We start from the raw sequence: 14902 nt of genomic DNA, 5'->3' as shown, positions 1-14902 counted from the left end.
CTTTTGTCTTCATAAAATATATCTTCGAATGTAATTGATGACGAACAACGGATGGCAGCCGTTTATTCAATGATTACTTGTCCTGGGAATTGATCCGAATCACAACCAGTCTGTGCCAAAAACTATTTGAAGTACTAGCCCTATGGGCTAGTAAAAAAAATCAAAGCACCAAAGGGTGCTATAGGCAGTTAATCAAAAACCCAAAGGCAAACTTAGCTAAGTTTAGATGAATAGTGTAAAGAATTAGTCAATTATTTATCTCAGGCATTGTTCTCAGCTATTTCTAAAGTATCAAATAATGATTGTACAGTAATGTTTATGTTATGCAATCCTACCACTTTCAAAAGTTATTTCCAATTTATATATTTATAAAGATTCAGTGTTTGAGATTATACACATACACTGTCCTATGTTAGGGGAGAGTTTTGTGCCAGTTAAGATGTTTAAGCCGCCACATTCTGTATGCACCTGTCCATAGTGAGGACCCACTAATGCAGGGCTTTCCCATGAAATTGAAGTAGAAGGCTCAATTAAAATTATAGGCGGCTGTAACATGCGTTCAGCGAAGCCAGACGCCCACCAAGCTGTAAGCTTTGTGCATTACGGCAGGGGGTCTGGGGGCCCCTCAAGGCCCCCAGAAGCTCTGGCATAAATAGAGCATGAAATCCTGCATTCTCGCAATCTCCTGGCACCTAATTTCATCTTTCAACTGACCATTTTTTATGTATGAAATTTAAGAAAGAAAAAAAAATCTCAAAGAAATTTCATTTGTTTTATGTTATAGTTTTTTATTTTTATTACCTTATGCTTAAAATTCATTTACTTTTAAAGGAGTTTTATTTATATAATAATCCTGTTTGTTATAACTCTTGATCGATTTATTTTGCATAACTACGTGCATTTGTAAACAAATGACCCCCCTCTTCTCTCTGAATCTGGATCCGTTCGCCCTAACACCTGTTCGCCCTTATACCTGTTCGCCCGGAGTCCATTTGCCCTGATTTTTATTTTTTTCTAATTGTTGTCTAGTCGCATAATTTTAAATATTTTATCAAAATATGTTAAAGTTTGTTGAAAAATTGACAAAATATGTTCAAGTTTGTTGAAAAATTGACAAAATATTTATATTGCCGCAATCAATTTATCATTTTCCCTTTGATTTGCAGAGTAGAATACTTGGAATACAATATGTATTGATATATCTTTATTGATATTTGTTAGCAAAATAATTGTATTCAGTCAATCACGAATGTATGCAGTTCAAATGAGACTAGTCCCAGAATATTTATTATAATAAATGAACTTGAAAATCCGTTTCATGATAATTCACAGTTCGTACATCATTGTTTTTATTAATTTCAAGCTGAATATTTTATCAAAACAAAACGTTTGTTTTTAATATTAGTCATTGAACAATTAATGATCCTAATGATCCTAAACAGGCCATAAACTTTTAAATACAAGAGTGCACACGCTGAAATGTCTCGCCTTCTATACTAATCATTGATATAATGTTGATAGTCCTAAGTATAAAGCTAAGCTTTATTACAACTGTCACATAAACTTAACATTAACCAAGAAAACTAAACAAAGACCAATGAACCTTGAAAAATAGGTCCAGGTCAGATGAACCATGCCAGGCAGACAGGTACAGCTAACAATGCTTCTATACAACATATATAGTTGACACATTACTTATAGTTTAAGAAAAATAGACAAAAACACAAAAACTTAACACTGTGCAATGAACCGTGAAAATGAGGTCACGGTTAAATAAAACCTGCTCGACTGACATAAAGATCATAAAATATTTCCATACACCATATATAGTTGACCTATGGCATATAGCATTAGATAAAAAGACCAAAACTCAAAAACTTAACTTTGACCACTGAACCATGAAAATGAGGTCAAGGTCACATGACATCTGCCCGCTAGACATGTACACTTAACAATCATTCCATACAACAAATATAGTAGACTTATTGCATATAGTATGAGAAAAACAGACCAAAACACAAAAATTTAACTACAACCACTGAACCATGAAAATGAGGTCAAGGTCAGATGACACCTGCCAGTTGGACATGTACACCTTACAGTCCTTCCATACACCGAATATACTAGCCCTATTGCTTATAGTATCTGAGATATGGACTTGACCACCAAAACTTAACCTTGTTTACTGATCCATGAAATGAGGTCGAGGTCAAGTGAAAACTGTCTGACAGACATGAGGACCTTGCAAGGTACGCACATATCAAATATAGTTATCCTATTACTTATAATAAGAGAGAATTCAACATTACAAAAAATTTGAACTTTTTTTTCAAGTAGTCACTGAACCATGAAAAAGAGGTCAAGGTTATTGGACATGTGACTGACGGAAACTTCGTAACATGAAGCATCTATATACAAAGTATGAAGCATCCAGGTCTTCCACCTTCTAAAATATAAAGCTTTTAAGAAGTGAGCTAACACCGCCGCCGTAGCCGCCGCCGCCGGATCACTATCCCTATGTCGAGCTTTCTGCAACAAAAGTTGCAGGCTCGACAATAAGAATATATACCATAGAAATATCTGAATAAGTTTATTCAACAACTTTAATGCCCCGAATATTGATATTTTAAAGTAGGGCGAACGGACTCTATGGGCGAACGAACTAAGGGCGAACGGACACAGGGCGAACATGTCATTAGGGCGATACCCTTCTCTCTAAAGACTGTTACGCGTATTTAAATCATACAATTATTTCTCAAGCATTGACAGAAAATTGATATATCCTCTGATTTTCTTTTTTTGTAAACTGTTCAATAAGTCTGATACATAAATCATTTGGAAATGTTATTTATTTGAGGTCGAGTCGACAATATTCTACTTTCGTTTCTGACCTTGATTCTCTGAACACCACGTAGGCTTTGAAAAATGAACTTCAAAAGATACTGTTTTCCAGATTCTGAACAATATGATCTACTACACTTTCTTTAATTCCATAACATAAGATTGTCATCCTATCTGATTGTCTTCACGTTTTAAAAGCCAAAAAAAAAAAGCCAACGAGTTAATGCCCATCCGAACGTCTCTATTGTTATCGTTTAATGACCACCGGAACGTCTCTCTTGTTATCTTTGAAAAGAAACGATGCATTCTGACTTTAAATTGACAACCAATCAGTGACCTGAATTCATGTGAACTATATTTAGCCCACGGTAAACACTGACTTTTCACCCTTGTTTATTGTGACCGCGACTTTGCGACAATACGTCTCTCGGCAGCCTGTAAACATTTGAAAAAGATATTTTTTATCTTTTTGAATTTATATTTTTGTCAGTGAAGTAGCCGGCACTTGAAGCCACCGAAAGCCCTGATCATCAGAATCCTCTCAATTTAAAAGGTACGTAAATTTCGTCTTCTTGTAATTTGAAATTGCCGCCAACTTATTAATAGACTACTGACGTATGTAATACGTATCGATGACAAACAATATTCCTACGACTTTTGCCATTTGGGAAATGTAAACGACTCATCTTTATAGATTTTCGGCGACCAAATATTTCATACAATTGTTCTTTGGCATCTTAGCCAACAGCACAGGGGATAATAAACTATAGAAGGATTTCTTTTGAGCACTACTTCCTATGTGCAACTTCAAAACTTTTGGGAAAATTGACGACCATTTAACGTTTTTATGATAATATTTTTTTATATTCCAGGATAAAAAGTATGACAAAAGTGTCCAATTAGTTATAAATAACATGATAGCCAGCCAGATAATAAAAGTGGAACATATTTCAGCATTTATTGGGTAGAACATAAATCTAGGGTGCTCGCATAAAGCAGCTTAACTGCTTAAAAATTACTAGCCCGAATTTATATGTACTGGACCGAATAAAATCTGTGTCACCAGTGAGGATCACGAAATGATCCGAACCAGCTAGGGGGGTTTGGGGGCATGCCCCCCGCCACCCGAAAATTTTGGAATATTAGATGTAAAATCCTGCATTCTGAGGTTCCAATTTTGTATCTGGAAGTGTATAACTTTTCAAAAATATAGAGTTTTTTCTCCATGTAATATAAAAAATTCTACTTTCCTTAAAAAAAACTTCTCAAAACTGTTGACAAGACTGTTTAAGACTCTTTTCTTTGAATTTAAGACATACATGTAAAATAAATGTATACATGTAGATATAAACCCCTTGCCATTACATTTTATTTAAATTAATTTCTCGTTCAAATTTGACTTTGGAAGTTAAAGAGATCATCCTTTCTGTTGCAGTCCAAGAAAACAAGAAAATCAATCAGTTAAAATTTTATTCTTCATAATTTTTCATATTATTTTTCAATTTGCTGAACAACTCCTGTTCAAATACAAATACAGATACAAATTTGCCTCCTTTTCCCTGCTCCTTACAGTAGCCACAAAACATAACTAGATGATCCTAGATTCTCGTACTGGAGCCAGGGTCAGGGACGACTGGCCGTCCAATGAGTTTTAAATTCTCGGACCCGTTTATCCTCGTATTTTTTTTTTAGCCTCCGTAACTTGGTGGACTTGCGAGACGGCCTTTTTGGCGGTAGGTCTTTTCACCACCAAACACCACCGCACACCGCCGAACACCCCAAAAGTTTATTATTTTGTCTTTTATCGTTATCAATGTGAATTAAATATAATATTCAAGTTATTAATTCAACAAATCAGAAGATTTAAAGTTCAAATATCTACAGAAAACAGAAAGGAAGAGTCTTATATAATAACACCCCCACTTTTTGAACTCCGCTGACCCTCATGGACACCTCAAATATACTTTTTTCCATTTTTTCTTCTTCTAACTCTTCTTTAAAATAGTTGTACCAATAATAATAAAAGAGAAAAATATCAAAATCTAACCAATGAACAGAGATCCAGGATACTTGAACCGATTACTAATTATGAATATATAATTGAATTTTATAACACACACAATGTAATCCGGAAAGTGGTGAATCCGGAGACGTTTTTTCATATATTGATTTTCGATTTTAACATAAAAATGATGCCCTTAAAAATCGAAAAATTGATTAAATTATATCATGTATATGTAATTTAATTTATTTTATCGTTTTATTGTATAATATCAAAGTTTTTCTTAGTGGTTGGTGGTTTTTCAGGTGTTCGGCGGTGTTGGTGGTGTTCGGTGGTGAAAAGACCCACCCCCTTTTTGGTGCCTTTCATGGTCTCGCAATTTCCGACAGTGAGGCCATGTACATTAAACGATGTTTGTGACCAAAATTATGTGTACTTTTTCGAAATGAAAACAAAACTGGTTCCACTTCTTCATAAAATTAACGGTAACCAGTCACTAAAGTCGTACTAATAAACAATCGTCTAAAATACACAAGATGTCAAGCGGGCAGTTACGAATTAATATCTTCCGACGCAAAAATGTTCAATGTTTTTTTAATTTACTGTTATGATTATATAAATATTTTATTCAGCCTTTGCAACATAAATCAATAATTACCAAAATTTAACATTTTCAAAAACGTGGTACTGACCGTTTTCGCGCTTTTTTTAAATTTTGAACAATTGGTTATTAGGGAGATCGTCAAAACTGGTTTACGGAATTTTTGCAAGGAAGAGAGTGTCAGTTTATTACTATTGATGGCGTTGAGTGACATTCTGCGTTAACTTACGGTAACGATTAAAAAAGTGCACACAGATATGCACTAGACCAGTCGGTCGGACTATCGGCAGCGTACGTTAACTAGTCCGGGCTTATTTAAACTAGACACAGGCTTCGGGCTACCGCTTAACGTCGCAGACTGCACAACTGATGGCTTGACATTTTGATTTTTATATTTCCTTTCACTTTTTATTGATTGATCACACGTGAGCTTGAACCCAGATTAGATTATATGCAAAAACAAAGCGTCAGTGAGAAAAAAAAAATCAAGGCAAGACTAATTTCGGAGCGGCATGCGGACCAAAAAATACAGAAGGAGTAGTTTTTGTTGTTGTTGAAAACTTGATTTCTCAAAAACAGGAGTAGGAAAATCCAAAGAACTATTAATCAAATTGGTGTGGCCTTACAGTGCAGTTACAAAAAGTTTTATTTCCTACAAGTATGAAATATTTTCAACAAAACATTCAGCAAACTAATTTGTTGGTCCATTGAAAACTAATAATTATTGTTCTCACCATTTATTTCCCATTTTTTTAATTCCCCTATTATTTGATGCTCTTCAGTGGAAATCAGACTGAGGTTCTTAACTAGCTTTTCCATCAGCTGGAATGAATCAGAATACTTTACAGCGTCCCACTCAGTGAAATCACAATGAGCCCATGGATTTCTTATATTTCTTCGTACCTAATGTGATAGAAAATGTATACTTTATGTATAACTTGTATTCAAAGATTTACATAAAGAAGTTGTTGGCAGACTAAACATGTTAAAAAGCACTTATTTTCACAAAAACAAAATGAACCAGATGCTCCGCAGGGCGCAGCTTTATACGACCGCAGAGGTTGAACCCTGAACGGTTGGGGCAAGTATGGACACAACATTCAAGCTGGATACAGCTCTAAATTCGGATTGTGATGTAATAGTTGACACAGCATAGGTTTCTGACACAGAATGAATGTGGTCTAATGAACTTAAAAATTTTTTTTTGCCTTTGAGCAATTCACTATGCTGTTGAATATTAATCCTCTCAAAAAAAATGTTTGAAGAAATTTTCTTTTTATTTATGAAATCTGAAATGAGAAAAATTTAACCCCCCCCCCCCCATTTTTTTTTCACATCCCCCTTTCCCTTTTTCCAAAACTGATCTCAATTCAAATTTCTAATGGAGTTTGCAACAATAGCTACTCATTTAAATACATCATAAAATATTAAAATGTAACAAAAGGTGCTTGCTATCACTGAATGGTAAAGATTGTTTTAATTTATCAGTTGGTAGTAAAAGTGAATATATATTGTTTATATGAAAATTTCTTGCTATTGCACAATACTTAATATAATAATTTTGGATACTGATTTGAACCAACTTGAAAACTGGGCCCATAAACAAAAATCTAAGTACATGTTTAGATTCAGCAGATCAAAAAAGTCCAAGAATTCAATTTTTGTTAAAATCAAATTTAGTTTAATTTTGGACTCTTTGGACTTTAATGTAGACCAATTTGAAAACGGGACCAAAAATTAAGAATCTACATACACAGTTAGATTTGGCATATCAAAGAACCCCAATTATTCAATTTTTGATGAAATCAAACAAAGTTTAATTTTGGACCCCGATTTGGACCAACTTGAAAACTGGGCCAATAATCAAAAATCTAAGTACATTTTTAGATTCAACATATTAAAGAACCCCAAGGATTCAGTTTTTGTTAAAATCAAACTAAGTTTAATTTTGGACCCTTTGGACCTTAATGTAGACCAATTTGAAAACGGGACCAAAAATTAAGAATCTACATACACAGTTAGATTTGGCATATCAAAGAACCCCAATTATTCAATTTTTGATGAAATCAAACAAAGTTCAATTTTGGACCCTTTGGGCCCCTTATTCCTAAACTGTTGGGACCTCAACTCCTAAAATCAATCCCAACCTTCCTTTTGTGGTCATAAACCTTGTGTTTAAATTTCACTGATTTCTATTTACTTATACTAAAGTTATTGTGCGAAAACCAAGAATAATGCTTATTTGGGCCCTTTTTTTGGCCCCTAATTCCTAAACTGTTGGAACCAAAACTCCAAAAATCAATCCCAACCTTTCTTTTGTGGTCATAAACCTTGTGTCAAAATTTCATAGATTTCTATTCACTTAAACTGTTATAGTGCGAAAACCAAGAAAATGCTTATTATGGCCCTTTTTGGCCCCTAATTCCTAAAATGTTGGGACCAAAACTCCGAAAATCAATCCCAACCTTCCTTTTGTGGTCATAAACCTTGTGTCAAAATTTCATAGATTTCTATTCACTTTTACTAAAGTTAGAGTGCGAAAACTAAAAGTACATGTATTCGGACGACGACGACTCGACGACGCCAACGTGATAGCAATATACGACGAAAAATTAAAATTTTTGCGGTCGTATAAAAACTGGTCATTACATATTTCTTAACGTGAAATTTCTTGTTGAAAAAAATATGTGTTCTTTCAAATGCTAACTGATCATTGTGTATATTGATAGATCTATTCGACAGCTGTACCAGATAAAAATTAAATAAAAATAAGTAATGACATACATAATAATTTTTGAATATCAATGTCCGGTTACCGATCTTCATGATCATACAATATTTTAAACAGTTGATTTTATTTTTAATTTATTTAAAATTTCTCGCCTCACAAATCATGATTGGTTCAAGAAGAATGTGTCCGGTTCACATTTTGCATTGCTTTTGTTTTTATTTGTTTAGTGATTTGAATCAATGTTTTATATAACTTTGTGAATGTAGATTCTGTAGTAATAACAAACACAGATTAATAGCCATTTGATCATATAAGCTTATATTTTACACAACTTTGTAATTGAAGGTTTTCTCGACAAAATGTGATAAATTGTGATTTAGAATTTAAGAACATGTGGTTTACAAGGGAATATCATGACTTTGAATCACTGAAATAGAAGACACATTTAAAATGATGAGTTTTTGAGGCAAAAACGGTAAGATACCAGCCTACACAGATATTGTACATACATTTTCAGCATCAGACTTTACCACTGGGGGGAACTTGTCAATGTTGATGATTAATCCCAGCAAAGCAGATGAGTCGCATGTGTCATCAAAGTATATATAGTGTGCCATATGTGTCTGTAGAAATAGCTTGGATACATCTACAACACTCTTGATGGTGTAGTCGTACTTTGCTTTATGATTACCAAACGTTGCTTTGTTGTTGTTGACAGATTCATAATTCAGGTAGGCTTTTGTTGGTGGATATTGCTTTAATTGGGAAGGATACGTTTGCGTATCGATCTTATGTTTGAGAGTTAATTCATTATAAAGTACTGTTAAAATTGGAACAACATATTTCCTCAGTATTGGTGTTATTACGCTGTGAAGACATATTCCAAGAATCAACCATCTTCTCTGGTTATCATCTAAATCTGCAGGATTTGCTGTAAATAAGGATTAAAATATTATTGCTTTTTAAAATCTTCAAATGCAGAAATAAATTTATCAAACAGGTCAATGGCGAATTGAATGCACACCAAACTGACTACACAGCCTGCATGCTGAACTATTGCATATCAATAATGAATAAAACTAATTAATATAAACTTCGCATAATTAGTATCAAAAATTCATTGACATTACATTTAGAGTGATTATTCGTTGCATTTATTTCTTTGTAAACTAAGGGCTACTTGTGTTGTACATTGTTGTAGTCAGACTAGTTTTAGTTTACTCGACGTTGAAAATGAAACAATAAAAAATAGGATTTTTTTTATTGCAAATGATAGAACAGTCACTATCCACCGGGGTTCATCTGACATTTTTATAAGCTTCTTTATGTCATCATATGACCTAATACAATTAGTGAAATCAAATCCGTCAGCTTAAAAATGCTCCAATAGTACCAATTGTAAAGTAAATTGTGCAAGAAATTAAATCCACCAACCTAAGCCTTTGTTTATGTCTAAAACTCTAAACTATAAACGAAACAAAATATAGATATAATGCAATGGTTAATTGCAAATGAGCTTAAGCATATGTCTGACATATTTGTTTTTTTTTATTATTGGTTTTCAATAAAAAGATTTTTTTTACTCGTTTAAAGTGTTTAAATGTTGCGTTTTCAATTAACCCTTGTATATATATTGGAGTCAGGATATGAAACATGCGCTATTGAATCTGTTGTATCCTTTACTTTTAGGCCAGTTAAGTAGATATCTCAATCTTTGAATAAATCAGCGAGAAAGTACTATTTATATATGGAAATGTGATGGTTAAGACTAATGCCTACATGTATATACGATTCGATTTAAAAGTCTGCCTTATAAAAAACAAGGAATAAGTCCGTGAGGAGAAGAGCAATAGTGTTTCCTTTAGGAATACAGATTGTCTACTTAAAAAAGGTCCTCAAAACGTAAAAATTTCAATAAATTTCAGTGTCAATGGGCTTCAGATGATCATAAGTTAAGCTACAGATACCTGTGTTTCGTGGTACTTTTGAAGCTATCCTGTCGATTTCGTCTTGTAATTCCTGTGGTATTGAACGCTTTATGCCTCCTGATGTTGAAGGTTGTTCCTCCATGTTGTGCAGCACTAACACCTTTAGATATGTCACACCATGGTAACGTATATCGTCTTTCGTTTCTCTAACTCTGTTTTAAAACAACTTAGACAGCTATACTTTTATTGTCAATTCATTCTGGAATAACAAAAAGAGACTTTAGTTCGTAATTTATCACTAGGAAGGCTCTGGTCTGTAATAAAAGTTTACTTTTAAATAGAATGAAATTCAAAACAGTGTGGCTGTGGCCATTGATTGACATATTAAATTCATCCATTGACTGGGACAATTTAGGTGAACGTTTGTATGTCATGTATGTAACGACCATTGTTCACTGTGTACTTTTTAAAGACACTTAAACTATGGGGTCACCAAAGGTCCTCAACACCTTAATAAAGTATTTCGAAAAAAATAATCAGGAATAACACAATGTTTTGATTTATATCAATTGTATAAATCAAAACATAAAGGTTATTCCTGATTAATTTTTCGAATTATTTTATAATTAAAGGCGTTAAGAAACCTTTGGTGGCCCCACAGTTTAAATGTCTATCGTAGGTACGTCGTGAACAGTGGTCGTTACAGACACACGTTCACGTAAATTATCCCAGTCAATGGATGAATTTAATGTGTCAATCAATGGCCACAGCCACACTGTTTTGAATTTCATTCTTTAAAAGGTTTTCTCACGTATTACACTATTTACCGGATTTGTAATCACATAGCAACACGACGGGTGCCACATGTAGAGCAGGATCTGCTTACCTTTCCGGAGCACCTGAGATCACCCCTAGTTTTTTTGTGCATGTTGTGGGGTTCATGTTGTTTATTCTTTAGTTTTCTATGTTGTGTCATGTTTACTATTGTTTTTCTGTTTGCCTTTTTCATTTTAGCCATGTCGTTGTCAGTTTATTTTAGATTTATGAGTTTGACTGTCCCTTTTGTATCTTTCGTCCCTCTTTTATTTGAATCGTGCACTGATGATGTTCATTCTTACATATTGTGGACATAAAGACTTTATTCAAGAAGTGTTACTTATCATCGAAAGCCAATACTGACTCCTGGAATTAGTTTTAAAAAGCATATTATATTTTTACATCATTTTGAATTGCAATCATAACGAACAAACTTCCTCTTTTTCAACATTTGTACATTTTAATCAATTTCAAAAACAAAGTTTAATTTAAATCACAAACTCTTTTCAGGAAATGATTGTTAATACCGGGATCAATTTGGAATAAGTATTCTACCCATATGTCACAATCTGAACCAGTATCATATATATATGATTGGGACAATTGAAAATAGCATATAGTTTATACTTACATGTACATTTCGATTTAAGTTGAAATTCTAGCACTTAATAAAAATTCTGAATGTTCTGAAAAAAGAAATTGTGAATGTTTTACCAAACTTATTTTTTCTAATAATAATTTGAAGCAGACGGGCGCGTAAGGTAGTCGAAAAACCTTGAGAATAATTTACGATATCCCATAAACAGCTGGTTAATAAATATACAAACATTTACTGTAAAATATATACATCAAAATTTAACTTAGAAAATTTCAACTAAAACATAATTTAAATTTTTTCCAGAGATTATAAAATGATCTATAGAAAACAAAATGCATTTAACGTTTATATATCTAGTGGATGCCAAGCCTTACAAAAGAGGGGCGAAAAGGTATCAGAGGGACTGTCAAACTCTTAGATTGATTTAAAATGAACTGACCCACATGTGGCTAAAAATAAAAAGACAAACAGACAAATAATTACACAGGACACAACATAGACAAGAGTGCACACGCCTTCTTTACTAATCATTGATATTATGTTGACAGTCCTAAATATATAAAGATTTATAACAACTGTCACATAAACTTAACATTAATCAAGAAAACTAAACATTGACCAATGAACCATGAAAATGAGATCGAGGTCAGATAAACCATGGCAGGCAGGCATGTACAGTTAACAATTCTTCCATACAACAAATATAGTTGGCCTATTGCTAATAGTTTAAGACAAACAGACCAAAACACAAAAAACGTAACACTGAGCAATGAACTGTGAAAATGAGGTCAAGGTCAAAGTTAAGACTGATATATAGATCATAAGATATTTCAATACACCAAATATAGCTGACTTATTTGAACATAGTATTAGAAAAAATGACCAAACCTCAAAAACTTAACTTTGACCACGCTCAGTCACGCTTCAGTGATTCCCTATATAAGCAACCAAATGTTTTCCTAAAAAGGGGGCCCAGGCCCCCTGCAGAGGCGGATTTTTTTGGGGGGGGGCCCAGGGGGCCCGGGCCCCCCCTTTTTGGGAAAAAATTTGGTTGCTTATATAGGGAATCACTGAAGCGTGACTGGAGCGGGCCCCCTCTTAGGTCAGTCAGTGGGCCCCCACTTATGAAAATTTCTGGATCCGCCACTGCCCTGCCCCCCCTAAATCCGCCAAATATAGTAGACCTATAGCATACAGTATATAAGAAAACAGACCAAAACACAAAAACTTAGCTATAACCACTGAACCATGAAAATGAGGTCAAGGACAGATGACACCTGCCACTTGGATATGTACACCTTCCAGTCCTTCCATACACTGAATATACTAGTCTAAGAGTGATTGCTTATAGTATCTGAGATATGGACTTGACCACCAAAACTTAACCTTGTTCACTGATACATAAAATGAGGTTGAGGTCAAGTGAAAACTGTGAAAATACCAAAAATAGTTATCCTATTACTTATACATTTAATAAGAGAGAATTTAAAATTACAACTTTTTTTTCAAGTAGTCACTGAACCATGAAAATGAGGTCAAGGACATTGTAAATGTGACTGACGGACACTTCGTAACATGAGGCATCTATATACAAAGTATGAACACAGGCACTTGTCTTAGAATTTGTTTCCCCTATATACCTTAATGTTATATTAATATATATAGGAAAAATTGTTTCTGAGAAAAAAATTGTGCCTGTGAGTATGATCGAAGCATCCAGGTCTTCTACCTTCTAAAATATAAAGCTTTTAATAAGTGAGCTAACACGCCGGATCATTATCCCTATGTCGAGTTTTCTGCAACTAAAGTCGCAGGCTCAACAAAAAGTAAAGACTTAGCGACATGAACCCCACAAAAAACTGGGGCAGATAGCAGGTGCTCCGTAAGGGTGAGTAGATCATGTTCAACATGTAGCACCCGTCGTTCTACTTATGGTATTACAAATCTGGTAAATAGTCTAATTCGGAATATCACATTCGTGAAAAGGGAACGGTATTGTAGTTACTTAAAACTTTTCCAACTGGACAGATGAGTCTGTACAGGTGTCATGGTAGTATTTGCACTCCAGAATTTAGGTTGCTCTTTTGTGCACCCTACTTAGGTTAATGTATCTAAACAGTGTGATTGGACAAAAAATACAGTATCAACTGAACATACTTTCCCAAACTGAGGGATGAATCAGGTGTAGAAAAATATGAAATAATTTTACATACAGATGAAAATGAATTTTTGAGAATTTTTGAGAATTTTTTATTCACTGCACCATAAAAGACCTAAAAGTACTAGTGGCCTTAGGTTTTTAAAAATAGCAAAAAAAGTAAACGGTCATGATGCATATTCAAATTCATTTCTGAATAGTAAAATGAAAGTACTTCAGTTAACTGTGAATGTGGAATTTTTTGCAGTGTAAGAAAGTGGTGAAAATTCTAAAAAGGCTATCATTACCCCTTATGGGCCAGGAAATACTACCGTGCCACCTACAAAGAGTAGGTTTTGAGGTGGAAATACCGCCATTTTTGTTCGTTAGTTCTTCACCGCCATTTTTGTTCGTTAGTTATGAAGAACCTTAATTAAAACGAGTACTACACTGTAGTCATGGTAGTGTTTAATTGACCAGAGTCACAATAATGTTCCTGAATGATCCTGAATGTATCAGCTTGTTTAATGCCATTTAGAAACAATCCTTCTTTAAAATTTACTTAAAATTTACTTTCGGTTTCAATATGTATATACAAGGAATACACTTCCTTTGTATTTACTATGCAAATTGGGCTACCGTTGAAAACAAAAGCGTTTGGTCACAAAGATGAAAGTAAATAGAACATGCTATGGAAGGTGTGTCAGTTTAGATAGTATGTTGTCTGATAATTCTACTATTTTAAACGTAAATAAAAAAAAAACATACCTGATAATGGGTGATTGAAATAAGTGTTGTTGTAGCCATCAAAAAAATGTATGGAAAGCTTTAAGCGTCAACATTTATTTCCTGGGTGTAAATGTACAAAGCTAGTCAAACTCCATGCAATGTATTACTAAGCGTTATCGCTGGAGATGCGTAGCATCATTTCACTACTGTTTTGGAATTTGAAAAGCGTGTGTGTGTGTGTAAATATATCGTTTTATTGTTAAAGGTGGTTAATTAATGGTAGCGTCTTTTCTTTGGAAATCATTCATATTAAGAAATCACATACATAAGAATCGTCAAAAATGAAATAAAAACGTCAATACTTTAAAATGCTGTTAAGGGTCTATTTTTATCAGGTAAGCTCAAACATATACATTTGAAACCCAGGGATGTGTTAATACTCCGAAACACTAAGAGCTGTATACATGACTAAAAGGATCAAAACGAATGTAATACAGTATATCAGGTCAATTTTGCCTG

At 33.7% G+C, this 14902-nt stretch overlaps 1 protein-coding gene across 3 annotated transcripts in view; it reads right to left on the bottom strand.

Moving 5' to 3' along the window:
* The window catches only part of LOC139526931 (uncharacterized), a 33070-nt gene extending 18471 nt beyond the window's left edge, over positions 1-14599 (bottom strand). The window contains exons 1-5 of one of the 3 annotated variants that reach the window (XM_071322112.1): positions 14423-14599; positions 11551-11605; positions 10143-10315; positions 8685-9106; positions 6179-6347 (exon numbers count right to left, since the gene is read on the bottom strand). In XM_071322112.1, the coding sequence (XP_071178213.1) occupies positions 6179-6347; positions 8685-9106; positions 10143-10315; positions 11551-11558 (772 nt within the window). In that variant the 5' untranslated portion in view covers positions 11559-11605; positions 14423-14599. Of the gene's footprint in view, positions 1-6178; positions 6348-8684; positions 9107-10142; positions 10363-11550; positions 11606-14422 lie in introns of all 3 variants that reach the window. The other 2 variants (XM_071322114.1, XM_071322113.1) reach the window with 2 other exon arrangements.
* Between the last annotated feature and the right edge of the window lie 303 nt (positions 14600-14902).

Source organism: Mytilus edulis, chromosome 6 (genome assembly GCF_963676685.1).
Source record: "Mytilus edulis chromosome 6, xbMytEdul2.2, whole genome shotgun sequence".
Taxonomy (NCBI): Eukaryota; Metazoa; Mollusca; class Bivalvia; order Mytilida; family Mytilidae; genus Mytilus; species Mytilus edulis.
The sequence above is the reverse complement of the archived record's forward strand: the minus strand, read 5'-3'. Positions and strand labels throughout refer to the sequence as shown.